General features: G+C 44.5%; 1 protein-coding gene and 1 long non-coding RNA gene across 26 annotated transcripts in view; both read right to left on the bottom strand.

Annotated features, from left to right (window-relative positions):
• Positions 1-26386, bottom strand: part of FBRSL1 (fibrosin like 1) — a 505508-nt gene that overhangs the window by 360387 nt on the left and 118735 nt on the right. For all 23 annotated transcript variants that reach the window (XM_068208749.1, XM_068208758.1, XM_068208756.1 and 20 more), the window contains exon 2: positions 9029-9229. In XM_068208749.1, the coding sequence (XP_068064850.1) occupies positions 9029-9229 (201 nt within the window). The remainder of the gene's footprint in view (positions 1-9028; positions 9230-26386) is intronic.
• LOC137484703 (uncharacterized) lies at positions 25157-25627 on the bottom strand. Of its 3 annotated transcripts, XR_011004985.1 has the most exons (3): positions 25593-25627; positions 25377-25525; positions 25157-25289 (listed from the first exon to the last, which is right to left on the bottom strand). It is a non-coding gene; the product is annotated as an uncharacterized lncRNA (long non-coding RNA). The 3 variants fall into 3 exon arrangements; XR_011004984.1 differs by lacking the exon at positions 25593-25627 and having other exon boundaries at positions 25377-25586; XR_011004986.1 differs by lacking the exon at positions 25593-25627 and having other exon boundaries at positions 25440-25586.

Below are 26386 nucleotides of genomic sequence, written 5' to 3'. Positions count from 1 at the left end.
ATTTGGTTTGAAATTTTAAAACCTGTACTTATTTACACAATTAACTTCAGAGACCAACATTTAGAATCCAGCAGCTACCCAAAGAATACTTTGCTTTGTAATCTCAACAATTCCAGCTGCAGAAAAAAGCAAAATTGAAAGAAAGCTACCAGAAAGAAAAAAAAGCACCAACTTTGCATATAACAATAACAAGACTTTACAAGTATAATTCTTAAAACGAACACATGAAACCTTGCTCGGATTTTTAAAAAATAAATTAATTTCAAGGCTAAACTTCAGAAAAATTTTAGAATCAACTTAGAGTGCCAATAGCTGGAAAAATCTACAGACAGACACAACATATTTCACCTCTTGAGGTAAAAGATACATACCCAACTACACTTAGGACTCTCCCAGCCAGTAAGTTTGGAAGAGCTTTAAACCTATCACAAACCCCTGCTGGCTTTATTTAATTTTTATGTTTCTTTAGGACAAAACATGAGGGGAAATAGACTGATTCTGCCAAAACAATTGTGCAATGGCATTCACCTGGATAGCTACTAATAACCTTGCTTGAAGGAAAAATGCAAGTGCTTATTTTACCTAAGAGATGCCTTCGAACCAAAGATGTGCTCACTCTAGCTGGGTATATTCTCAACAGCTTGTGCAAACCATCCATCAGGCAGAAGTATGAAAATTATCTCCCTTAAGAATCTACCCAGAAAGAGGCTGAGGGATGTGGGCAACACTGCCCAAGGTTGCAGTTTGGGAGGGGAGAGGACTGGGAGGTGGAACAAGCATCAGCTTTGATACGCTTCCACAAGGAAAGCCAAGTCAGCTGGACCAGTGCCACTGAATGACTTCAGGCAACGACTGGCAGCTGCCAAAGCAGTCCTGCTACAGCTCCTGGCACACTGGGTATCCCAGCAGCCTCCTGCAGAAGCTGAGATCCACGGCCAGCAGTCAGCAGGGACAAGTTCTGCATGAGGAGAGTAGCAGTACCTCATGAAAAAGGTATTTATCCTGCCTCAACCACATGTGACATTGGGATGTCATTTTGTTTGTTTTAAATCAGCTCAGATTTAGAGTGGTGTGGCGCACATGGTTTAGTCATCATACTGATAAGTGTGCTAGGAGAAGAATATTGGCTGTCTGCATCAATTGTGCTTATTTCACACCAATAAAAATACCTGTGATCATCCCAAAGATCATGCAGACATGTGGTGCAAGAAGAGGAACAGAGGCTACAGTTACGTAACAAATCCCAGCCTCTTCTGCAAAGTTAGCTAAAATATTGGGCAGCTAGTGCTTAAATCAAGATGAAGTAACCTTTTAGATGCTTCTTGTCCAAATCAGAAAAACAACATCGAAAAAGACTGTGGCTTCTTTAGGGTCCTAGCCCCTCCTGCAGCATTCACACTGAACCTGGGAATAATGTCTCTACACATCTCACAGGACACCTGGAACATGTCCTGTCTCACAGCTATGAAGAGATGTACAATAAAAACCTCCAGCCAGGGCTCTGAATCTATTCAAATAGCCCACACTACTCCATTTTTCAACTTGCTAAAATCACAAGATCCAACAGAAGTGCTTTATCTTGGTACCTTCTCCAAAAAAAACAAAAAACCAAAAAAAAACCCAAAAAACCAAATAAAACAAAGTGAGAGGAAGGAAGGAGGAAAAGAAAGAGGACTTAGAGCATTGTGTCAACCACTTATATTCAAGAGAGAAAAAGATACAAGTGGTTATAGCTTCCTGAAAATTACTTCAGGTAATTAAATCCCCTTCTCTAAATTACAGACCATTTAGCTCTTCTTTTATAACAATGTAACCAATGACCACCAACAACCTTTTTTATAGCATCTAATGCCACATAAGTTGTTAGCAATGAAATTTCCTTTTTATTTCTCCCTTTCAAAAGAAGCTGTTGTAATGAGATTCATTCACAACTACTTACAGACTGTCATCGAGAAGAGAGGATCGCCTTGTTTCTCTTTATTCTGCTCCTCTCTGAGGCTGTATTTAAGCAAATGTGACCTAAAGTCATTATCAGTCATCTCAATGCAGGCAGAGAAATTAAAGGTGACCAGCAAGAGTTTTAAAACATGGAGTTTATAACTGGTTTGATTCCCCACACACATTCAACATCACTTCCTAACACTGCACCAGCGTGCCTTAACTATCTTCTTACCACTTGAATTTTCTGACCCGTCTTAACTTTGAAACCACCAGGACCATCAGGTCAAGACCTGTTTGCTGGGGATGAGTCCTGCCCGATGGGGGCTGCTCTGGATGTCTTCCCCTGGATTGCCCCCCGTAGGAAATTCCTACAAGTGTGTAACTCCAGTTCCAGAGCTCTGCTCGGCCACGCTCCACTGGGGCTGCAGCTCCTGCCTCTGCTCCCATGGGGAGCCCATGTGGAGGCCCCTGGAGCCACTGCAGACAGCTCAGCACAGGCAGCACTGGTAGCATCCAGTGCTTTCATCACTGCGCTCTCCAAACTGACTCCAACACATCCCAAAAAGTGCCAGCAGCCATCTGCGGGCCTGACCACCCTGCTGCTGGGAGAGGTTGAAATGGAGGTGAGTGGGCACAGAAGGGAATTTTGGAGCAGAGGAAAAGCAGAGACAAAGAAAGCAGAAGCCAGTGCTGCAGGCAAAGCCTTGGGGTGTAGCTGTGAACACAGCAGGGCTGACGTGTAACAGCAGCAGTCTGATCCTTAAATACACAGCAGGGAGCAGAGTGCACGTGGCAAGGCACTCACTGCAGCACTGCATCCCCATCCCCACAGCCCCCCAAGCCCTGCCTGCTCTGACACCCAGGAACAAATCCCCACTCAAGAAAAGCCCATGGCAGTAAAATGCTGGCCAGGTGAGCCAGCCCTGCCCAACCCAGCACAGGCAGCTGAGCCTCTCTAAAAGAATCAGGAGAGCTCTATGAAAGCAGAGACAAGTGGGGCACATGGAGCAGCCACACTGGCAAGGGAGGGTCAGCTACAAAAGGGGAACCCACTGGTCCAGACAAGCCTTTCACTATTCAGTGAACAAGGCAAAGCCACATTCTTTCACATATCACACTTCCAGCAGCCAAAACATGCTTTACATCACTGTTCAGAAAATAATATTTGCAGTGTAGTAAAATCCAGCATATGCTTCTGTTTCATTCTTCAGCATTAGTCTAAAAATCGTTGGACACCTCACAATTCTAGTGAGCATGATCTCTTCAATTTATGTTTCCTTACCAGAACTGCAGAGGGTTTTGAAATACATTTTTTCTGGCTTAAGCAAAGGCCGCCTCCTGTCACAGTTCCCAGAGGGTTTATGGCACTGAAGCAGTGTGTTACAGAAATCTGCTATGGAAGCCGTGCTGTAGCTCTCCAAAGGTGGCTTCAATCCCATGACGAACTTACCTGTGCCACAGCTATAATGCAGACTTTAATGGCCTAGGGTTGGTACAGCATTTTAAACAAACTACACACACTGCAAAGTTCTCCCTCTGCTGCAGAGCGGGCTCTGCAGCCACTTCAAGAATCTTGATGAATTCTTGGATAAATTTAGCAAAAAAACCAGCACTTCTTTGTAATAGCAGGGTTTCATTTGGGAAATAAAAATCCACTTTTTATTTACAAAGGATTTTTCCTCCTCCTGCCACTGCTGTGCTATGCCCACTGCTTCCCTCCACTTTGATCCAAAAAAACAGAATACCAAGTGCCTAACCAGGACTTAAAGCAGATTTTTAAATTAGTTCCTGACAGTGCAAACAGATTGCTATTGATTGAAATGAGGCTGATTTTAGGCCTTGGATTAGCAAACCTAATGCCTGGATGCTGCGTTGCCCATTTCAGTGCTTTGCACCGTTGCTCCCCAGTGGTTTCCCAGCAGCTGTGGAGCCTCTGCAGTTGCAGATTAGCGTGAGAGAGCAGGGCAGGGCCATCTGTGGCTGCGCCTGCAGCCCTGCTCACCCGGAACAAGGGCCTCCTCCCAAATCCCCGGGGCCAGGACCCTGCCCTACACCCTCAGCAGGAGCTCTGGGGCCAGCCAGGCTGTTTGTAAGTTCAAGAGGGAGTTGGTGTTTGGGAAGGCTTTGCTGGAGCCCAGCACCACAAGTCACCAAGACCGGTGACCTCCACTCCAGCCACGTCCACTCTGGATGGAACCAGAGCCCTGGGGGAAGCCAAACCTTGGTTCTCCTTTCCAGACAGCCTGGCCAAAGTCTGGGACAGAGGCTTCACACAGGTAATGGCACCACCTTATCAGCCCTGCTCTCCCGGCCAACACAAATGCCTGCTTAAAAAAAAAAATAGGTGTAAGAGCTTTCATGTCCAAATTGTAAATTCTTGTACTGACAAAGGTAGAAATGGATCCTGCTTTTAAGCAACGTTTTACTGATTAAAAGAAAATGGACTTTTTTCCTCTTGCTTTGTTGTTTGGTTTCAAAGAATGTTTAAATAACAATATCTATTAACAAAAAGGGTAACATCAATTAGAAACAAAAAGAAACTAGTTTGTATAATTTCAGTGTTCAAAAGCAGTGAAATGCAAACACCAAAGCAGCACACACCAAACCAAACCAATCACCAAAACCCACATTAAAGGCAACCTTTCTTCTCTGTCTTTTTTTTTCCCCTGTAAGCTGACTGCCTAGAATTCATTGGGTTTTAGTAGAGACACTGAAGGTAACAGAATAAGTTACTGTTATATCTAGGCCCTCTTAGACACAATTCAGTTTCCAAATGCTACGTTATTAAGCCATGGAAGAACAGGCATATCCATGTCCTCTGGCTAAAGACAAAGACTCCAAATGTTATTTTCCAGACTCATTCTCCTGTGTGGCAGCTGAACCTCAGCTAAGAAAGGGACATTTCAGCCTCTGAACCGCGCACCACTAGAGCACACACTGCCTCCAGCCCACCAGTGGCTACAAATCCAAGCATGATAAATACTATTTACCATTATCTGAAAAATACAAGTAAAACTCAAGCAGCTACACAGTCCTATTGCCCAACTGTCAGCACGAGCAGTATGATGCCAAAGGAAATTTTCCACAGTATTTCATTATCCAGACAAGTTTCTAGACAGTTTCTCTCTGTCTTGGGAAAGGCCCCACAGCCTTTCAGTACCACCAGCATGCACAAATGGGGCCAAGGGTACATAAATGGTTTGAAAAGGAGCTATCAATTTTCACCTAGACATCAGAAGAAACAACATGCATCCTGGATGGAAAAAATGACTTAGTGTATCACCTTTAGCTCAGATCAGCAGTAACCCAGAGCACAGCCCTCCTGGGGGGCAGGGAGGGTGTTATATCCATTAATGAATGTTGGATAACGAGATGATGAGCATCACAGAGAAACCACATGAATAGGTAATCAAACTTGTTAATGCAATTTAGCAGTTCCAGTCCAGCAAGAGCCGCGGCAACACGATACATTAATCACCAATAGCACTCAGCAGTCTGGGGAAGGCTGGGGAGTGAATGAGGCTCGGGAATTAGCTGTGCCTTCCCTCCCTCCAGGAAGCTCTGCTGAAGTCTCAGAGATGTCACGCCTCCGGAGCAACAGGACCGTGTTAACTCCCCTGCCCTCTCCCTCCCAGGCTCCAAACCCAGCATGCTATTTGTGAGCACTAAATACGTGCTACACCACCCTGCTCTCCTCAGCTTCTCTGAGACTCTCCCTCATCTTGGGTGATTTAAACAGTGGGTGAGAAAAGGAAGGAGGAGGTGTAAGACACTAATCTTCGTGACAAATGACTATCTGCAGAACACTGTGTTATTACAGCCGCATTTAACATCTAAATATATTCAACACACCATGATGCTCCCAAGCTGACTAAACAGAGAGCTTGAGGTTAAACTGGAAATAACAGCAACTCTTTCCTATTAGCCCCAACTCTCTTCACAAGGTCATTGTACAGAAAGGGTAATGTGTTCTAAAGCCCAGAAAAAGAAGGAAAAAACCCAAAACCCTAACTATTCTATGTCCACAGTGCTCAGACATTCAGAGGAATAAGCAACTCCAAAAATGGAACCAGAAAAGAGAAGAACAGCTCAGCTAAGGCTAATCAAGGACTGACTCAAAATTCAAAGAGTGACTCTCCAAAAGAACAACATAGGACACATAAGGGAGTACTGGAACTAAGAGGTTTCATCATATATGTACCTCTTACTTAATCTAATCAAATTATACATACAACCCTTTAGATCCCTTAAAGAGGTGATAGGCTGCTGTCCCCCACCAGCACTGTCCCTTTCCCCCAACCACTGGCTTAGCTTTGGACATGGCCTTTTGAAAAGGCCACGACTCAACCTGCAAGGAATGCTCCTGTGCTGGAGGAATTACAGCCTTTCAGAGGGGCTGGATTTACTTCAGGCCACTCTGGCTACACCAAAATACACCACAGCTCTGAACACTTTCTCACTCCTTGACATACCTGATCCTGGTGATTGCAAGAGCTTTTGTTGATCCCCATTGTAGAATAGCAGTTTCAAGTCGGCACCTTTCCCTGTGTACATGTGCTGACAGCAGCCCCAAACTCTGACAAATCTTGGACAAAAGGACCATTTGAAATGCCTTTTTCTCCCTCTGCTTAGTTACAGAAAGAGAAAAATGTGTTTGAATGATTTTTATACACAGTTGGGAGTAATAGGCTGGAAAGGACAGATTGGTTCTTGCAGCCCTCTCCCCATAGCCTGAGGTACAGAACAACCAAATATTCAGGAGCAAGAGCAATCTGGATGCTTTGTCAAATGGAGTGAAGTATAAATCTAATTTTCTAAACAAAGCAGACAACCTGGCACTGAAATCAGCTTACCACTTTGCACCTCTCTACAAGGATTAGCAGAATGCCATAATTATAATGCCCAATTTGATTTATTAGAGGAAGCTGCATAGAAAAGATGACAATTCAGTAGCATTGTGAAGAGAAGGGATGAGAGTAGAAGGAAAGCTTCAAATTGAACAGTGATTTCTAAGCAACATCTCAATATAATTAGCATTAATTACAGTAAGCTATCCAAATTAGGTATAAACCTATGTTTAATAACCCTGAGATGCAAAAATCACCCACCAAATTCCAGGAAACTTAATATTACAGCAAATTTGTCCAGACAGCTTGGCAGGAAATGCCAGAATTCTAGGTGTGAACTTTGTGAATACTAAAAAAAAAGGAAAATTATTGAATTTGTCTGTATCATTTGCATAATGAGTTTGAACTAAAAATAGCCTAGTTTATTTAGTTTAGATTTTGCTGCTACTTTAATCAACTTAACAGACCTCCAAACTTGTCTGGTTTTCACAACTGTATCGGCTAGGATAATAGCAGGTATTTAAAAAACCTCCCTTTCCAACAACAGGAATTCTAAGTGTGACTTATTTAAAGAGGCACCATGTATGAATGAGTCACTCATCACAGGTTTTCTTTTATACTCTTTGTGCAAGCTCCTCGCTCTTTTTAGAGTTTATTTCTTATCCTTACAGGTTAAAAAAAAAATAAACAATGAAGTTGAATTCAGGTTTTTATGAATGCAGGAGTAAATCTCCTATTTACCCACTGATGGCAGCCAAATACTGTTCAAAAGAAATAAGTAAAAACATCCTCATTTTTCAAAGCTGAATTACCAAGAAACTAAATATTTGGTAAACTAAGGCAGCAGAGTATGAGAGAAATTGGAATCTGCCAGTGCAACAAAATCTCTTACCCCAGAGGCTTCTATGGAAGTGCCATGAAATCCCTAGTGGACACAGCTATGTGAAACAAAGTTTTAAATTTCAGGTAGAAGATGTCACTGCTAACAACCTTTTCCTCCTGCAGGAAGGGGGAACCTCCCCACTGTCTCACACATCCACAACTATGCAAATCCCTGCCATGCACTGGATTTCCTGCAGTGTAACAGAACTGAAGAAACAACCTTCACCAGACCATGAGAATTTCTAACTTAAAATGTGATGAGCCCTTCTAAATCAATATGCTGAAACACAAAAGAGTATGTGGTGGAGAAGTTATAGGGGAGTGTTTCATGACATAACCTTCACCATATTTTTAGATGTTAAAGTATTGCAAGTGTGAAAAAACACTTCCAGTAACTGGACAATTCAATCTTTGGCTGTCTGGCACACACACAGGATTACTTTCACAGAACAGAAGGTGGCTTGAGTTAAACAGCTCTTTTTTTGCTAGAGAAGTGGAGAATAAAAACCACTTTTTCGTCTTCATGTGTTTCTTAGCTCGGAACAAATGCTGGAAGGTCAAGTACACTGGTGTTTCCACTGGCTGCCACTTGGCACCCTGTTAAGGACAGCTGGGAAAGTGTCCACGGAGAGATGCTGCTGTGCCATGGGGATTGCCAACCCATGAATGCACACTAAGTCACTAACAAATCTCCCTGCTGAGCAGCAGTTAAGTGATAAAGAGCCTGCCAGCCTCAGCGCCTTTTCTTTGTCACCTGCCCCTCTGTACACACTGTGGCTCAGATGGAGTCTCTGGAATAATTCCCTCCAGCATGACAACTCCTCATTCATTAATGCTTTACCACAGGAAAGACTGCCCAGGGCACAACTTGCTGCGAAATGACTTTCCACTTCTCAAACACTTGCATAGTCTCTCCTCCTCAACACTCTCTTTTGGGAGTAAATGAAACTGGAGTCGTGAGATGGACATAGAAGCCTGCAACTTCCAGGTGCACATTGCCCAGCACAAATCCTCCAAAGGAGGTTGTGATCTGATGGATGATTCCTACTGTGTTCAAGACATCAGGGCCACAAATCTACCGTATGAACCACTGCACTGTCTCAAAGCTGCAGGCACCAGGGAGGTCTGCTGCTTCCTGCCTACATTACTCAGTACAGCTGGCTTCCACTTCAGCTTATGGAACCTGCCCTCAACACAGGATTTGTGCGTTGGCCACAAGTCTCCTAGAAGGCATTGTTTTCACCAGCACAGATTACCAGAGAAGCCATCTACATGGACAACCTCAGCTACCAGCAAGGACAACATTTCACAGTGCCCAACACCAAGACAGTCTCTTCAGGTGAGAAGTATTTCCCTACCTGTTTGGATAGCTTCAAGGGGAGTTTCTTCTTCATCCGCTCCTTGCCTCTTTCTGCCTCTCTCTCGGAGCTCCCCGCATCATTGTTATGGCCATTTTCACTTGGCTCAGCAGATACACAGTTTTCAGATTCTCTAGGTTTCTTGCCTGGATGCCTCTCCCATTTCTCCTTCCGCTCCTGAGGCTTTAGTGACATGTCCTTCTGTAAAAGGATATTAAAAAAGAGAATGGTAAGTTCTTTATGTTATTTGTGGCTACCTTTAAGCATTAATATGTATAAATATTGAATAAGAACACAAACAAGACAGTGTGTATCTTCCAAAGATGACTTAAGATGAATAATTAGGCATGCACAACCCAAACAGTAATTTTAGATTAGATTAGGATGAATATTCTCCAGGCTATGGTTTGATTAATTTCAGTGATGCTGACACTGGGTATGAAAATGAGCTCACTTCAGATTAATTCAGAAACCATACGTCAAGGCACATGAGCAAATCAGCATCCTGAAGGGAAGCCTTAAATTGTTCAACTGAAACAGAGGTGGATTTTGTTTTGTTTCTGATCTGAGAAGTATCAGACCCCCCTTGGGGCTGACAGTCTCTGATTCACAGCAGCATTCATATGGAGAAAGGCACTTCTAAAGCCCCACCACAAATTCCCTGAGCCAGAGAGATCAATGGGATCCAAACACACAACAGAGGTTGAACACTTCTAAGTGTTAAGTGTCTGCCCTGAACCAGGCTGTTACACACAATCTAAGCACAGTTTAAAAGCAGGTATGTCATGTCATAATGATTAACATTGGAAGTGAGATCAGAGAAGGGAATTACTATGCTATCCCTGGCATCTCTGAGGACTGGAAGCTGAACTCCCAGTGACAGTGTACCAAACTCCCTCTCTGTGCACACTGTGTGGAGAAGGAGTTGAAGAAATAATATGACAAATCACCCAATATAACATTGGGTCACTACAGCTAGATACATTTTTCCCTTATGTCTTTTATTAACTGCTCAAGGATAAAAACTGAATCCTTATGGAAATGTTTTGCAGGATACCTATTCCAATTATTTTTTAATGTGAGGTGAATAGATTAGGAAATACTCTAAAAGCACTGCTTACTATGCCAAAACTCAGCCACAGATATTTTTCTAAATGCCTTGCTTTTGACTCAAGCAGTTACATGACAAGTATTTGTATCTTACATGAATGGAGATCACAATACAACTGCTCACATCAATGCACACACCTTCAGTACTGCAAAAGAGCTCATGAAAATCATTAGCTCTCTACTCTTTCAAAAACTGAAGCCCAACAAAAAAAGAAAATTAGGAACTGGAATGAAATGCCAGGCTGATTGCTCCAGATTACTTCCTCCCCCTCTCCCTTAATTAGTGAATTGACTGCCTCAGTGTGCAACATGCTGATTCCACTCCAAATCACTCACTTGTTTAAAGTTACCCTTCCCTGGGAAGTGAGATGATGCATTGGCACTTTAGGGTCACAAACACACTGAAATTAGACCAAGGCAATAAAATGCAGCTGTTTCCAGTTCCAGCCCAGGCTCCCAGAGAATCAGCCAGCAACCAACCTCTGTACACCTTGCACAGGAGTCCTGTGGGGCTGGGGGCTCCTCTTAGAGCACTCACAGATATATCAAGTTGAAAACCTCCAAAGATACAACTCTTCCACCAAAATTAAAATAACTACCACTGTCTTGGAGGCACAGAACACACCAGAACGCAGCTCTGCTTGCCAAGTCCATTACTAGGGAAAGAGCAAGGAAAATACCTGTCTGGCATTATCATCCATGAATGACAAAGGAATATAAATCAGTGTTTAGCTGCTCACTTTGGTGTTTAGTTTAAAGGTAACATTTTAAAGCAGCAGTTCAAGATGCCAATTGAAGAAGGTCATATTGTGCTGTTTACTGGGAAGCTACAGAGATAAAAATCAAATTGCTATTCTTCAGTAAATGAAACTAATCAAAAACTTGTCACATGGAAATGGTGTCTGCTAACTGATATTCAGCAAAACATTAGAAACAGAAATCACCACAAACGTGCACTTCTTCACAAAGGCAGATGCAGCTTGTGATGTGACAGCAGGTGCAAGGAATATGCTGCATGAGATGACCTGGACCCCTGATGGGGAAGAAAGGAGGTTGGGGCAGGGAAACGCCACCACCTGAGAGCACCGGCAAATTGTGCACTCCTGGCTTGAGAGGCAATATTCACTTCTATAGATGCCCTCAAAGCCAATAAATGACCATTTTGGTTTAAACTCGATCTGGTTTCACACGGTGGTTGAGCCTCTGTTAATGCTTTAGGGAAAGTCTTCCCTTGGTACCCACAGCACATTCACTGCAGGTTTTCAGATGATTCCTTTCACCACAGAACTGGTCTGCAAATCTCTGTTTTTCTCCTTACTGAATCCTACAAAATTCCCTGCTTTGAAATGCAGCTTTTCATCCCTATTTTGTCTGGAGATTTAAGGCTTGTCTCACTGCTGAGCTACTAGCAAAATTAATTCATGAAATACAGTTATAGCTGGATCAAAGCCAAGGAAATAATTCATTCGCTTGTAGTGCCATCCAAGAATCTCAAGCACTTTCCAAACAGCCGTGAATTAAGCCCCAAGGCCAAGGCCGCTCCTGCCTCCAATGGGGGGACAGTGGAGGGAGACCTGGGGCAGCCACAGGGACAAAGCCATATTTGTGTGACAAGAAAAGCCACTCCAGGGTCCCTTTTCTCCCTGCTTCAGCAGAGGACACAGCCCACAGGACTTTCTCCCGGGAAGGCAGGACACAGAAGCAGCATGTCCCTGCTGACAGAGGGTGACAGCAGGCTGTTCTGTGGGCTGCTAAATGCAGACCTCTGCAGCCTCAGGCACAGAGCAGGAGGGGGCTAATGGGGTTTCTGTTCTTGCCTCCTGTGTTTCCTTTCTATTTCCTCTACTAAAAGAGCCTTCCAGTGATTGCTCTTTTACTAAAGTTTATGACCTCCAAGTTGGGGACCGCACTTAGCACAAGAGCTTACTATTTTTGGATGTGCATCTGTGCTTGTGCACAGGCAATTGCTGGAAAATTTAAGCACATCCAGAATATGCAGTACATTACAAGAGGGGACGTTTATTGATGCACCTTGACGGACTTCAATCCAGAAATCCCAGCCTGCAGGTGAGACTGGCCTCCTGACAAGTTGTCCCACTGGCACCTTCCCCCCAAGGCTAGCCCAGAGCAGCAGATATTTTCACCCTCTGCACATCAGGTGAAACCTGCAGATTCACACAGTGACAGTACCTGAAGTCAGATCCCAAAGTCGATAGATCTTGTGGGTTCTGCCCAACCCAGGAGTCTGCACACCTGACCACCTTTGCAGTCACAGGTCCAGTAAATCCCCTTCTCCAGCAAAGGCTGGTGGGTCCAGGCCCATTCTCTCTTCTCAGCTCCAGAAACAAGACTGCTAAATCTTGCTCCAGAATATAGAAAACTGTTTTGTTCCTTACTACTCATTGCTTCCAGGACTGTCTCCTACCTGTCCTCACTTCAGAATTTCTCTGACACCTTCCAGGGCAGGCTACAGCCTCTCCATCTGCAGCCCCCTTGTCTGTCTGGGCTGCAGACGGAGTGCAGATGGTTCTAATTGGCTGCACGGTTACAGATAAGGAAGAATTAGGCCTTTCTTCAGAGCCTTTTTTCTGGCAGTTACTCCATGAAACATACAGATCCTATCTCCCTATTTGTTTATTTGGATGCACAGACACCAAAGAACACTTCATCTGAAAATGGGGTTGTGGTACCTCCTCCAGCTCTCCCTGGAATACCTCACACACCAGCAGCTGTGAAGATTCACTGACAAAGACCCTGGCAAAGGCTGGCAGCCCAAGTTGGCCCTGCAACAGATTTTGGGAGTCCCCTATAAAAAAACTTTGTGATTCTTTTTCCATCACTATCAGCCCAAGCTAGTTATGCAACTGCACCTCCGCTTGCAGCGGATCTGGCAGGAACCCTAAATCACTTGGAACACTCCTTCCTGAAAAGCCATTTTTCTTCTGCCACCAAGGCACAGCTGCAATCTCCAAAGACACGCAAGGGACACACTGCCCAGTTTAGAAGTAAAGCTGGGAATAATGTGGGTGCACAGCCCTCAGCTCTGGAATGAGACTGTTCTTACCCCTAAAATGCCACAGCAAGACACTTCTGCACAATGGACTCCACGTTTTCCATTTGATCAGGAAATAATGATTAGCCCTGGAGGAGCCTGGCACAAGCTCACATCCCACAGCCATCCACTGGCTGGAATTATCACTGCCTGTTTGCTCAGCCCAGCTCAAACTCAGCCTTAATCCTCTGAATTTACACAGCTCTGAGATCTCAGAAAGCGTGCAGGGGAAGGCTGTGGTTGTAAATACCTTTTCATACACATGGAACACTTAAAGAACCTGAAGAAAATGTCCAAAACCCACACAACTAGATGAAAACCCTCAAGTCTGCTGCTGGGATGCAAAGGGTAAAAATAACACCTACAGAAAATAAAATAACTATCCTTAGCCCTCGAGCATCAGCTCAAAATGCAGCCCTGGTGCAAAATCAAGTCCATTACAATCCCCCATCCCCAGGGCCCATCGGACACTGCGAGGCTCAGCCAAGGACTGGTTACACTCCATTCCTGCCAGACTGCCTCTGCCAACTGCAGAAGATTATATGGGCTGATTTCCCAAAAGGAAGACAGCCTGCAGCTTCTCTCTTCACAGCTCTTCACTGCAGCACTTATTCCTTAAGTTGGGCAATGCGAAATATCCTACTGAACATCACACAGGAGAAGGATCCACACAAAGGAAATGAAAAACACCACTGCCGCTGAAACTGACCCTGCTTGTCCATGTTTCTGCCTCCAGCTTCTCTCAAAAAACTGCAATGGAAAAGCCCTTGAGGGTCTGAGCATCATCCATCCTTGTATAAACTTTATCATGCAATTAGCAGTAGGGTTATCAAATGTGTTTGTTTAATCGTTCAGGGAAAGATCCCAGCTCAGAAAGGATCTGAAACAGATTTATTTTTAAGTAGGTTAATTTTTAAATATTTCTACTGACCTGACAGTTTATAGAACAGCACCACAGAAACAATTGCTGACAATGTTCTCGTGCTTTCTAAGCAGACAAAATACATTACAAATAGACAGGATCACTACTAACACAAACCTACTGTCCATTTATTTGCATAAAGGGGCCACTGGAGACAGTAATTCAAATGGAAAGATAATATTGGAGATATACATGAGAAATGTACGTGAAAGACTAACTTTAAAGCATGGATTTGAAGATAGGTCTGTAGAGAGAGAGAAACCACTACAAGAACAGGAGCCAGCACAAAAAGAGATGAATAGCCACCAGGCAAATGAAATTAGGTGAAAAATAAGGAAAGAAGAAAGGGATAAAAAAGGACCACTGCAGGGCATTAGGTAGGACTACACCAATGTGACTGAATTTGAACTCAGCAGGGTGTACAGGCAGCAAACACAACTGGAGACCTCGAAAATTAGTAGAAGCACATGTAACAGTGGGAGAGGGGAGAAGTCTGAGCTCTGCCCTGGAGAGCTGTGGGCAGAGTTTGCTGGCAGCGAGGACAGGCAGGGGTGTGGAAGGAGGGCTGGCCCACAGCTCAGCACTGTGGCTCCTTGCTGGAAGCCCCCATGGCAGGAGGCCAGCCCAGACTCACTCTCCCAGAGCGTGTCTGAGCCCAGGGCACTTGGGGAAGCAGTCTGCTGGCATGCCCAGCCAGACGGCTCGATTTCCACCGATGGGGAAGTTCTCACTTCTGTAATATAACGCACACTTGTTTGTTTTACTTTCCAGCCCTCTCTTCTCCCCACTGCGAACTTCGCTGCAAACATAACTCAAGCCCCCCCAGCCCCTCAGCCAAAGACACTAAAGCTGGTTTAAAAGGCTGAAACAAGAGTCTAAATCTGAAGTGACTTTTTTGCTTTGACCCGACATTCAAGAAGCGCAATCAATATCAATTAAAATGATTGCAAATGAAATCCTTGCTTGTTTAACCTTGGACTGCAATTCTCCTTTCACAGCTGACATATTCCAGATGAGTTTGGGTCCTGCTTTTTAAAATGCATCACATTTGCTCTGACCCTGTCACATGTTTAGCTCAAGAATAAGATGACTTTTTGACAAGACAGATTTGGAAATGTTAAGATATTTGAAGCTGACACTGGTTTGCAGGTTTATGATACACGATTTAACTTAAAAATACAAGTGGATGAACCAAGAAACTTACTGTAATTGAAACACTCAAATTTATTACCAGAGGATATGTTCCTGTCACCTATGAATAGCTGAAGAGCAAACTGCCATACTCTGCTGAACGCCCACTTGTTATATCTCCCAAGAATTAAGACCTTTGCTTCTAGAACCTCAAAGACATTGTATCATGTAGAGAAAGCTTGGACAAATGTTATTTCAACAAAACATAGTCAAAAATTACAAAAAAGAAGGTCAGTTCACTATTCTTTTAAATGCTCTTCAATTTCCACGTTGAATTTACAAGGCTTTGATTGCTCTTTTTGTTAGCACATGACCTGAATAAATAATGATATGGTGCTGATCAGTAATTGTTTTTAAATACTGAGGAGAAAGGGGGTGATACTGCTCCCTTCCTTTTACCAATTACTCAAGGAAAAATCCAGTCCTCTCCTTCCACAATAGTAGGAAGCACACGGAAACAGTGTGTTTAACACTCATTTAGGGGACAGTAAAAGTAAGAATGCGTGCAGCAAACACCTTCACTTTAGCAAGAGACCCAGGAAATCCGCACTAATGTGAGCACAGGGCTGCCGGTGTTTTTGGTATAAACCCCTGCCCACCATCACCCATCCCCATCGGGGAGGTGGATACACAAAATCTGCCGTTTGAAGCTGCACTCCACGAGCTCCATGGGCAGCCAGCCGTGACTTTCTCCCTCTCCTCCAATTTCCTCCTCAGAGCCTGCGGGCGCCTCGCTGCAGAGAACTGCACCCATCTTCCTCGCTGCCTACCCACAGACACTGCACAGCTATTAGGACTCCCACAGGTGCTTGCTGTCCATCAGAAAGGAAATGATCCCATTTTAAGCCATCAGTATTTCCTCCAGTGATGGCAGTAAATGCCCGACGAGTGCTCACGGAATTACTGTCAGCGGAAAGTGTGTCAGAGAGCAAGAGAGCTTAAATGATTGAAGGGAAGCTGGGGCACCATTTTCAGGTAGATGAAATGAGGCATATTGCAAGTGCAGCCTGCCCAGCTTTTACAGCCTGCAGGAGTGCTGAAAGGTGCTGCTGCCCATGCACCAGCAGGCCACCCTGCCCAGCTTTCACTGCAGATAAAAAGTACATTTTGGCTGAAGCTGCTTTCAGTCAAGATTGGGAGCTCAGCCTGCCTGGTTTATGTAGTGTACAAAAAAGCTGGTAAGAGCTTATGCCTGTCAGACAGCACCTTCTCCAGCTGATTTGATTGCTGCACTGCCAGGTGTGAATGCTGAGCAGGGAGCACATCCTTCCTGCAAACTCCCATCCTCCTGGGAGTTCCTTCCCAAGGGACCCATCAGGAATGGCTGCAGCACCACACACTGCCCAGCATCCCACAAGTGACAGACTAGGCAAAAACATCCCCATCTTGAAGAATGCGACCTGGGGCCATCAATCTCAAGTAACTTCCACGGGTATCCAGCAAGTAAGCAAAGTGACACAGTCAGGCACACACTCTAGGTCCAGTGTTTTGGGAAGACATTCCTCAAGTGTGCCAATATCCAAGGACATTGCTGACAGCTAGCAAACACATACTTCTTGACAGAGCAGCCTTTAAACACTTAATCTCAACTAATTTCCCTCTCAAATTATTCAAACAGGCACTCCTTGAATTCAAACAGCTCCCACCAAGTGGCAGAATTAGGACCTGAAAAAGCAGCTTCTTCCCTAAAGCCGGCTGTGGCCATTTCATCCCTCATTTCCAGTCTTGCCAGGAAGGCAACAAAACCCCCAGTCCCCAGCTGGCCCTAAGCTGCCAAAGGAAAAGGCATCAAGATCCTACCAGGACAAACTGGTGTGGCAGCTGGATGCATTCATCATTACCAGTTTTCAGCTAAGCTCGTCAGATAAAACCAGAAACACAATGTTGAGTAAAAATGCCTCCAGCCTATTTATTACTATAGACAGGAATGCTTAGAAATACTACATCTCTCTTTAACATTAAAAACAAAAGGAGAAGACCCAACTGCTCCTACCTCTGCTGAGGGGGATGTCATGCTTCCATGAGCTGGACTCTGGAAATGGAGTTGAGCCAAGCTGAGGCTGGGCAGATGGACTGGACACATGGTTCATTTACCAAAGGCAAGGGCCTAAATTGCTCTCCTCCATCTATATTCCTGCATTTAAAGTGCTGATCTTCACAGTGTGAAATACACAACAACCACAGTATGACTGCACTGACTCCCACGTGAGTAGCTTCATACTGAGACTGAAGAGCTACAGCTATAACCTTAGGTAGCTTGGTCATGACTTCAAGAACCTCAGCCTGATTTCTAAAGTAATTTAAGGCTTCCACCTGCTAAATAAGAAGTTTTTTCTATTTTTTAGGATTCCACCACACGTTCACTTCATGGTACATACTTTTAAAACACAGCCATGAAAAATGTACTGCTCTAAAGGCAGTAGCACCTACAGCATGAAAGCTCCAGACGAATCTCCCACACGGTGACAGCCTCGACACATTCACTCCACCAGCAACTGCAGACGTTTCGAGACTCTGCTCCCAGCCTACACTCTTTATTCCCACCTTCCAGGAAGGGTGCAGCTCCCAATGCTGCTGCAGAGCAGAGGGGTGAACGCGCCTCAGCTCCAGCAGAGCAGGCTGTGAGCTCTGCAGTTTGACACAGCCAGGAGAGATGAGCGCTCGCTCACTCGCTCCTGCCAGCTCTGCTGTAGGGGTGAGAGTCTCCAGAAATAAAAACAGCCATATCCTGATCCCTGGGGCTGCGTTATAAATTAATTTATGTTTAAGCACCATGACACTAGAGGCATTTTTTTTACCAACTCTGCAGTTGCCCTCAGTGGTAGGCAACAATTTTCAGTTCAGCTGTCATGAGCTCTAGAATGTGTATTCAATAATTAGTCCTCTGGTAGTTTTCTTCTGGCTGGGAAACAAACGACAAGAAATATAAATGGTTCAACAACAGGAAATATGTAGAATCCAACCTCCTCCACAAACAGCTGCCCATAGCACATGACTGCAACCTAAGGGGAAAGCTCTGAGCAGGATGACTTCTAGCAGAGAGAGATGCCTTTCTAACTATCTAAATGTCACATGTGCTAATGAAAAGCCCAGGACAGTGCATCTGTGCCACCCTGGGCACCCCTGCTCCCGCTCATGTGCTGCTGGAGAGATGCATTGAACAGTGCAGAGACGTTCTCCCACATCCAGGGGCTCAGCACACCACGTGCTCCTGAGCAGCTCTTCTATAACTGGTTTGCTTGAACAAACAATGAGCAGCCAAATGTTTCAATATATCCTTAGGGCATCCTAGAATAGTTTCAAACAGTCTGATATCTGTGGCAGAGGCAAAACATTCATTTATATCCTAGGCAATTGTTGAGAAATGGAAACACTATAGTAGCAGGCAATTTTAATGTGTTCTATGTTACAAAACATTTTCAGTCAGAGAGCTCAAAGGTCATTAATAGATTTTCATATGTTTACAGACAGCAGCAATTTCAAGCTCTGTAATTTTAAAACTGCATGTCAGTCTCTCAAATTCCAGCTGTTATTTTAACATTAGATAATGAACACAATGCAAAGGTTACACAATCACTTGAACCAGCTTATGCAGTAGATCCAGTCACATAAATAATTATTAAATTCTAATTACACATATATTATCACTCTTATTAGAACAGCAGGGCAAATCCTCTTTTATAGATAGATCAACAGTTTAGAAAAAGAGGCCAGCAAGGTTATGCTTTTAGAGTTGCTCTTCTCTCTCCCCCCATCACCTAAAGCACTGCTGATTTATGAGTCTCAGAAACAACACCTTGTTAACACCTCACCAGTCAGTGCACATCCAGCCACCAGCTTCTGTTTTACTTAAGTCCTTTATAGATTCCTAATACAGACATTGATGCCTACTTAAAATATTCATCCTTGATCAGAGGGACAAAAAAAAGCACTTAGTGGTTATCCAGTATCCTGTTTAAATATGCTGTTTTTTCTTTATACAACTACTTTGATACTGAGAAGACAGCCTCCAAAACTTAGAGATTTCTCCTAAGGAGAGTGCTGTTATCTAAGCTAAAGCTTTGCAAGACAACAGGGTCCCATAACATAGATTTTTATTTTATTGTAAATTTGGGGCAGATTAAATTATTGTAATCATCTGACTCTCCTATCATGCAGTCAAATGAGCAAAATCACCCAGCTGTTGTCTCAGGGAAATTTTAGATGTGCACTAGCAAACTATCCTCTTACCACATTAGAAAATCAGCAGATTATGTTTTGCTCATCTCCCTCATTTTTTCCCTCTCTATTCCCAGTGCAAAGTGTTACTCGCTCTGGTTTATTCTGCCCCAATCCAGCTGTCAGTCACACAGCATGTAACCTCAATGGGAATTGAGGAATCTCGTCCCCAAGATTCAGCTTTGAAGCAGGACAGACCAGCAATGTCCCTTTGTGTGACTGAGGTCTCCTGCAGTGACAGCAACGCTACCCTGGCAAAGTGATGTCTCTCTAATCCCCAGTGCATCCTTAGCCAGCCATGGATTTCACACTGGGAAATTCCAGGCTTTGACATTAAATAATTCCAGCTGGGATTTTCAAAGGATAAGAGATAGGAGTCCAATCCCATCACATTCCAATAGGAAGACCTTAAGGTTTGGTTTATTTTCTTTTTAAGAAGGAAACCCATATTTCATTCTCATTTCCAGCCCGGTTTCCTCCGGGACACAAAATTGAAAGCAAGAAAGGGAGGGCAAGTGCAGTGCTAATGGGAAGAGAGACTGACAAATGACACCACCAGATCCTGGGTACATCAGCTTGCCACGGGCCATCCAAGAAGGAACAGATAAATCAGCACATCCATTACTGCTCCTGAGGAAAAGGAGCCTCTGTACTTTCCCTGGTTAGTCTCACTTGCCATGAAGGAAGAAGTAATCAAGCAAGCACCCAACAAGGACAGCAGACAAAGCATAAAAGCGAACAAACCCAGCAAGCTGCAGTGAGGAGAACATGTGCAGAATGGGAATGATGTGATCCACTCATCCAAGCATGTCAAATACAGCCTGGGGCAGGACAACGACCCACTGCAGAGACAGAGCTCGTGCTGTCACTCACTCCACGCCCTCTCACCAAACCCAGAGCCAGTGCTCCAAGTTTTCATCGGCTTTCACACTCTCTCTCCATCACGCTTAGAGGACCTCCGTCTTCCCCCAGCCAAGAGGTGCTAAGCTCTGTCTCTCTGCAACCATTTCCTCAATTCCCATGCTAAATTACAAGTTTCTCTTAATGCTTAGCTTTCAGATACAGAAACATCTATCTGCACTTCCCAGACCCGAAACTGAAGGCTGGCTGGCTTGTAGGACATTTTTCCTTCTTACTCAAACAAGACTTTGCCAGTCAGAGACTAGAGAAAGGGGCAATCATGCAAAGTTTTCCATTTGCTGGTAGCCCTCAACTTTGAAACACAATAGAGAATTAAAACATGGTACAGAGCAGCAACTTTCATCCCTGCTGATCCACTCAAATTAATTAAGAGCACTTGAATATCTGATTTTTTTACATCTCTGAGAGTTCAACTTTGCTTCCCATTTACTGTTCACAGCACCTTGTCAACAGTAAACATCACAGAGAGAGAAATACAGATGCAGCACCTAGCATTAATTTGGTCAAACAGGCATAACCCTTTGGCAAGAACCAAAAAACCCAGTCAATGTGAGAAGGTTAAGATGGAACAGATGCAACCAGAGACTCTGGGGAACAGCCTGTGTGGAAGCAGGGTTTCTTGTGATTACCTCTGTCTTGTAGTTCTTAATAACCCACATCACAGCTGACATCTCCACCAGCTCTCTGCTTCCTTATGCAGATAACCAGAAACAAAAAAGCTGACACGGCAATTATATTGTACACACACACACACAGCCTAACAACCCTACAACAGCACAAGCAACAGGGAACAAGCACACCTCATGTGTGAGATACTTGGTCTAAAAGTCGCTTTAAAACCTGCTCATAAAATCAGGTAAAAGCTGAGGCACAGCTCAAACGTGCAACAACACAACTTTCAAGATGACAAAGGTCTATATAAGCATTTTGCAACTCCCGTTTGTTAATAAAGCTCTAATCTCCATCACAGCTGCAGCCAGGGCACTCGGGGTGCCCACAGCACATCACACCCGGGCAGCAGCACTTCAGCGTGAGCTGAGACCCCGGCCAGCAGAGCAGGGAGATGCTGGGGTGCAGCAGGCCAGGGTCCCCTCTGCCTCCTCCATCTCGGGAGGCTGTTGCTAAGAGACAAAGTGCCACGGGATGCCTGCAGAATCCTCCAGCTCTGCCCCCCCAGTGCCTCGGTGCTGTGCCCAAACCCGGCACCCAACGGGTCACAGCGTCTCTCCTGGAGCCTTTGATAATCTCGCTTTTGTGTGCAAAGCAGCTCTTGTCAGGGAATTCAGGGAGCCCTATGACAGTAAAAACTGCTGATATAAAGATAATATCAAGAGCACTCCGTTTTAAAAAGCTGATAGAAGGGTACAAGGGGAAATTTCACACATCAGAACAGAAGTGCTCACTAAAGCAGAAAGGGGTTTGAAAACACAGGGGTTTTGAGGTGTTTGTTTCCAGTGAAGGATCTGGTTTTCTCAAGTTCCCCACTGTGACCGAGCAAAATTGTAAGCATTAGTTCTCAGATTTCAGCAGAATCCGAAAGGCAGGTGACCGAGCCACCAGCACTCTCTTTGCAAATATATCAGAGGCAAGTGTATTCATAAACCTTACAGACCCGGGCTGACAATTTAAAGGCTTTAAAAACCAGAAAGACCAGCTTCAGTGTGCACCCATCCCACAGAAGGCAGCAACCCGGAGAGTGCAGGGCCATGTTAATTAACACGTGCTTAATGGCACTTAATTCCCCATCTCTCTCTCCACACGATTCTCTTATTGATACAGATGGGGTTTGTGGCTTTCACATCCCATTAGCAAAAGTCTGCCTCTAGGAAAAAAAAAAAAAAAAGCATGCTGAGAAGGTGAGGGAAAGTTCTTTCATAATTTATAAATAACATCACAATTTGGCTTTTATCAAGCTTTTCTCATTAGCAATTGTTAAAGCACAACACAAAGGGAATCAGCATTTTGACCTCTATTTCTACAGAATGAGAAATTAACAAATGCAAAGCAGCTCGCCCCAAATCAAACATCAGTTCTCTGGCAAATCTACATCTCCCAGCTCCTAATCATACTGTGCTGCAGGAGAGCCAACAGTCAAACACTATCAAAATCTCCTTCTGGCACTGGGAAGGGTTTCGTGGTGGTGGTAGAGAGCAGATTTTTCTAGGACACACAGTATGTGCAAATGCAGATATTTGTTACAGAGTGGGCAACAGGTGGTATCTGTACAGCTTCAACCTTATATCCCTTTGAGTGTCTTAGATGAAATCAGCTTGAGAATAGCAAGGACAACACGACCAATATATTAAGTCAAGCTGTTTTTTTTTACCAGAGGAGCAGAACTGGCAGCACTTCTTGGCTTTTGAAATACGACACATAACCTGGCCTTTCTAATGCAGTGCTTTGGATGGCACCCAAATCCAGCACCATCTGGCCAGCATGGGCATGTGTATACAAAGAGGACAGAAGAGACTCCTGGCTGACAGATAAAGTGACATATCAGTGCAGCAGCACAGACTCTAAATCTCTTCAGCCTTTGCAAAGCCAGCTCAGCAGGCTGCAAACATGGGGCCAGTTAAGTGACTTCAGGCCAATAGAAGGGCTGAGAATTTCTCACGCAGATAAGATCCAGGTAAGCATTTGCTTTGTTTGCAGAAAGCATTGCCAACAGTAAAAAACAAACAAACAAACCCCACAAACAAAACCAAACAAAAACCGCAAAATGTTTTTGCTGGGGTAGGTTTGAAGCAGAGGGTATCACACTTCTTCTCCTGCCCCAAAACTAATCCCTAAGTTTTAAAAACCCCATTTTCCCACCTCTATTATCACATTCACTCTTGCATGACATCCTCCTGGCATCACACAGCAGACAAAACCAACATGTTATTCCATGGCTTAGAACTTCTTAAAGCTTGGCCTCCCAGCCATGGCACAGGCCACTCTTTCCTTTTCTCCTGCTACCAGGACTCAATGCACTAGATTCTTCTAGTTTCAGTCTCTAGCATTTCAGGGATGATTTGGCAGTAAGGAAGTGAGAATACTTAGGTAACAGCATGAATTGCAATCTGTTAAGAGAACAAGTGGGATGTCTCATATCACATCTACCATCCAATTCTGCATTCACCTACATGGTTTTATGCAGCTGTGAACTCCACTGAGACAAGGAAAGTTACCGTGGTGGAGAAGAGAGAACAATCATGATCTTAGGTTATGCCAACTCAAAAAACCCCCAGGAATCACTGAGCAATCAGACCAAATGCCTATTACAGTTTGAGAAAATACAGACAACCTATCCACCTTCTAAAATCCCAGTATTTTACACGGAGCACTCCAACCTTGTTCTGAGCCTGACCTGTTTTCCTTCATTCCCAGAGATCAGCTGGCTTTACGGAACAAGCCAATTATCCCTCCCTCAGTTTTGCAGTGATACCACTGCCAGAACAGTGCCTTCTCCCAGCTCCAGCCCCTAATGCCTGGCTTGTGGTTCCAGCATCCAGCACCTGCCTCAAGCCTGAAACGTGACAAGCGGTTCCAGAGCCACGGAGCATGGGGACACAGCGCCCAGAGCTGTCCCCATGCAGAGCCTCCATTCCGGCAACCTCCACCGGCTCTCAGCACACACTTGCTACTTCCCCTTATCTAATCTCACTTTCTGGTACTTGACAGTATCGCAGGTCTGGCATTTAAAGCATTTGGAAGGAAAACAGCCTGCAGAAGCACCCAGGGAGATTAGAAGGAAGGCGCTAATTGTCTCTGCGGGCAGTGAGGAGGTGCTGGTGCAAGGCCATGTTCCATCCCTGCCACCCACCCCAGCTGCGCCCAAACCTGCTGAGAATGACCTTGAGAGCGCCTTTTCCTTTACCAGGGGTGATGGAGGCACCCGAGGGACAAGTCAGAATTCCTTTGTGGGTCCCTGCTGCAGCAGCAGCACAAACATCTGGGCAGCAGCACATGCCCCAGTTCAGCAGGCAGCAGCACTGGCACCACGCAGGGACAGCTGAGCTGGGCAAGCAGGGGATGAGGTGTTGGTGACTGCCCCAGCCAGCAAAGTCACTGACAAGCTCTTAAACAAGTGATATCCTGAGCTCAAGCTGAAACATACTGTGGGATGAAAGAATGAAGAGACAGAAGGCACAACGAGGAACTGAAAACGAGAGACTAAGTCCCTTGTTCCCCTAGCACCCCAAAGTAAAAGTAATTAGAGAAACAAAAAAGCATTTTAAGATGCAAGGGATGCACAAGGAAAAAAAAATCCCCCAGACAAAACAACAACTGCAAAAACAACCCACAACAACAGATCACTAAGTTCTGTTCAGGTTTTACACTTCAAAAACTTGTTAAGTCAGGCTACTGATACAAAAATGCTCGTAGAAAACTCCCAATACATTAAAATCAGACATCAGTCACAAAGCCCCTTACTTGCATAAAACTGACCTATTGCCTTCTGTACTTTTACACATCTAAACCAAAGCACTTCAGTAACAGAGGATTTTAAACCCCACCATTATCAATGAAACACTAATTCCCAGGACCCACTTCCACTTTTTGATTCTACAGAACCTCTAATTCTTTAGGGCTCTCCCATTCTTTGCCATACCTTCCTCAGCAGGTTTTCCTGTCCTTTGCTATTTGCTTCATTACAAACAGTTTGGAGGATTGGAAAGCACAGTATTTAACATTTTATAGAAACATCTGCCAACGGAGCTGCTAAACACTCTTGTAAGAGAGACAGAGATGTTTATTTAGACATGCTGCTGACGTTTCCTGTTGCATTTTGATCCTGAGGCATATGTAGTCCTTCCAAACAATTTAGCATGTACTGTGGAAGCACAGTTCTCAGAGAAGTGCAGCTGAAAGTAATTGAGACTGAAATTTCAGGCCCATCGCAGGAAAACCATTACCAAGGCTCCTCCCAAGGCTCCAGGCAGAAGCAGCACCTGGCAGAAAGGCAGGCAGGACACATCAGGAGCAAAGTTTGGGGCTTGGCCAGGACAATTTACTGGCTGGCTCAGGTGATGCTGGTCATGCTGGCTGATACCACAGGGCTGCAAAGTGCAGTGAGCTCCTTTCACAGCCCAAACACCACCTGTGCAACAAAAACTGCAAAATTCACAAACAGCACCGACACACCTGGGCACTGCAGGTGTCCTGACCTGGCTGCCACTGCCACCAGCAAGCCACTGGTCACCGTGCTGAGCCAGCTGGGCCATCCCTGGGCACTGATGGCTGCAAAGGTGTGTCCTTAAAGCACCTGTCCCTGTGATTTCATTACAGTGCTGGGAGAGCTCTGCCCTCACTCCTCCCTGCCCTCCCGCTGGAATTTACCACTCCAAAGTGCAGCTGACAGCACAGAGCTCACCCAGCCCACAGCAGTTCATAACCTGATGGATTACTGCAAACTATAAATTGATCACAGTTAAATCACCTTCAGCTGCTGCAGCAGAAGCCCTCAGGGACAATGAACCCACATCCCTCATCTCTCTGCCCTTGCTTCTCGTGTATTAAAGGAGGAGTAACCCCTCATTACCAAGTTAAGACCATTATGGTGGGCTAGTTTTCAGACAGTACTTAAGGAAGAGAGTGGTTTATCCTACATTCACTGAAGAAAAAACCCTACAGTTGCAGCAATCTGAAGAAAAAGAGAGAATTCTCAAACACTCTGCTTTTGACATCTGATCCCTAGAAGCAAAGGATAATACTTTCAACAACAGATTATAAATCTTTGTATACAGAAAGGATTAATGCAGCTTGTTGGTTACAGAGATGAAGGAAACCTTAAAAAAAAAAAAAAAAAGGGAGAACTGTAAATTCAAGCTAACCACACAAAAATTAAGGGTTTATTATGGGTTACAGATTTAAATGAGCAAGCAAAGTACTGTTGTGCACCAAAGGAAGAGGAAATAATCTACTCTAGCTGAATTTATTCAGAAGTGTGGACTTCATTCTC

The sequence above is a fragment of the Anomalospiza imberbis genome, chromosome 18 (genome assembly GCF_031753505.1).
Source record: "Anomalospiza imberbis isolate Cuckoo-Finch-1a 21T00152 chromosome 18, ASM3175350v1, whole genome shotgun sequence".
NCBI lineage: Eukaryota > Metazoa > Chordata > Aves > Passeriformes > Viduidae > Anomalospiza > Anomalospiza imberbis.
The sequence above is the reverse complement of the archived record's forward strand: the minus strand, read 5'-3'. Positions and strand labels throughout refer to the sequence as shown.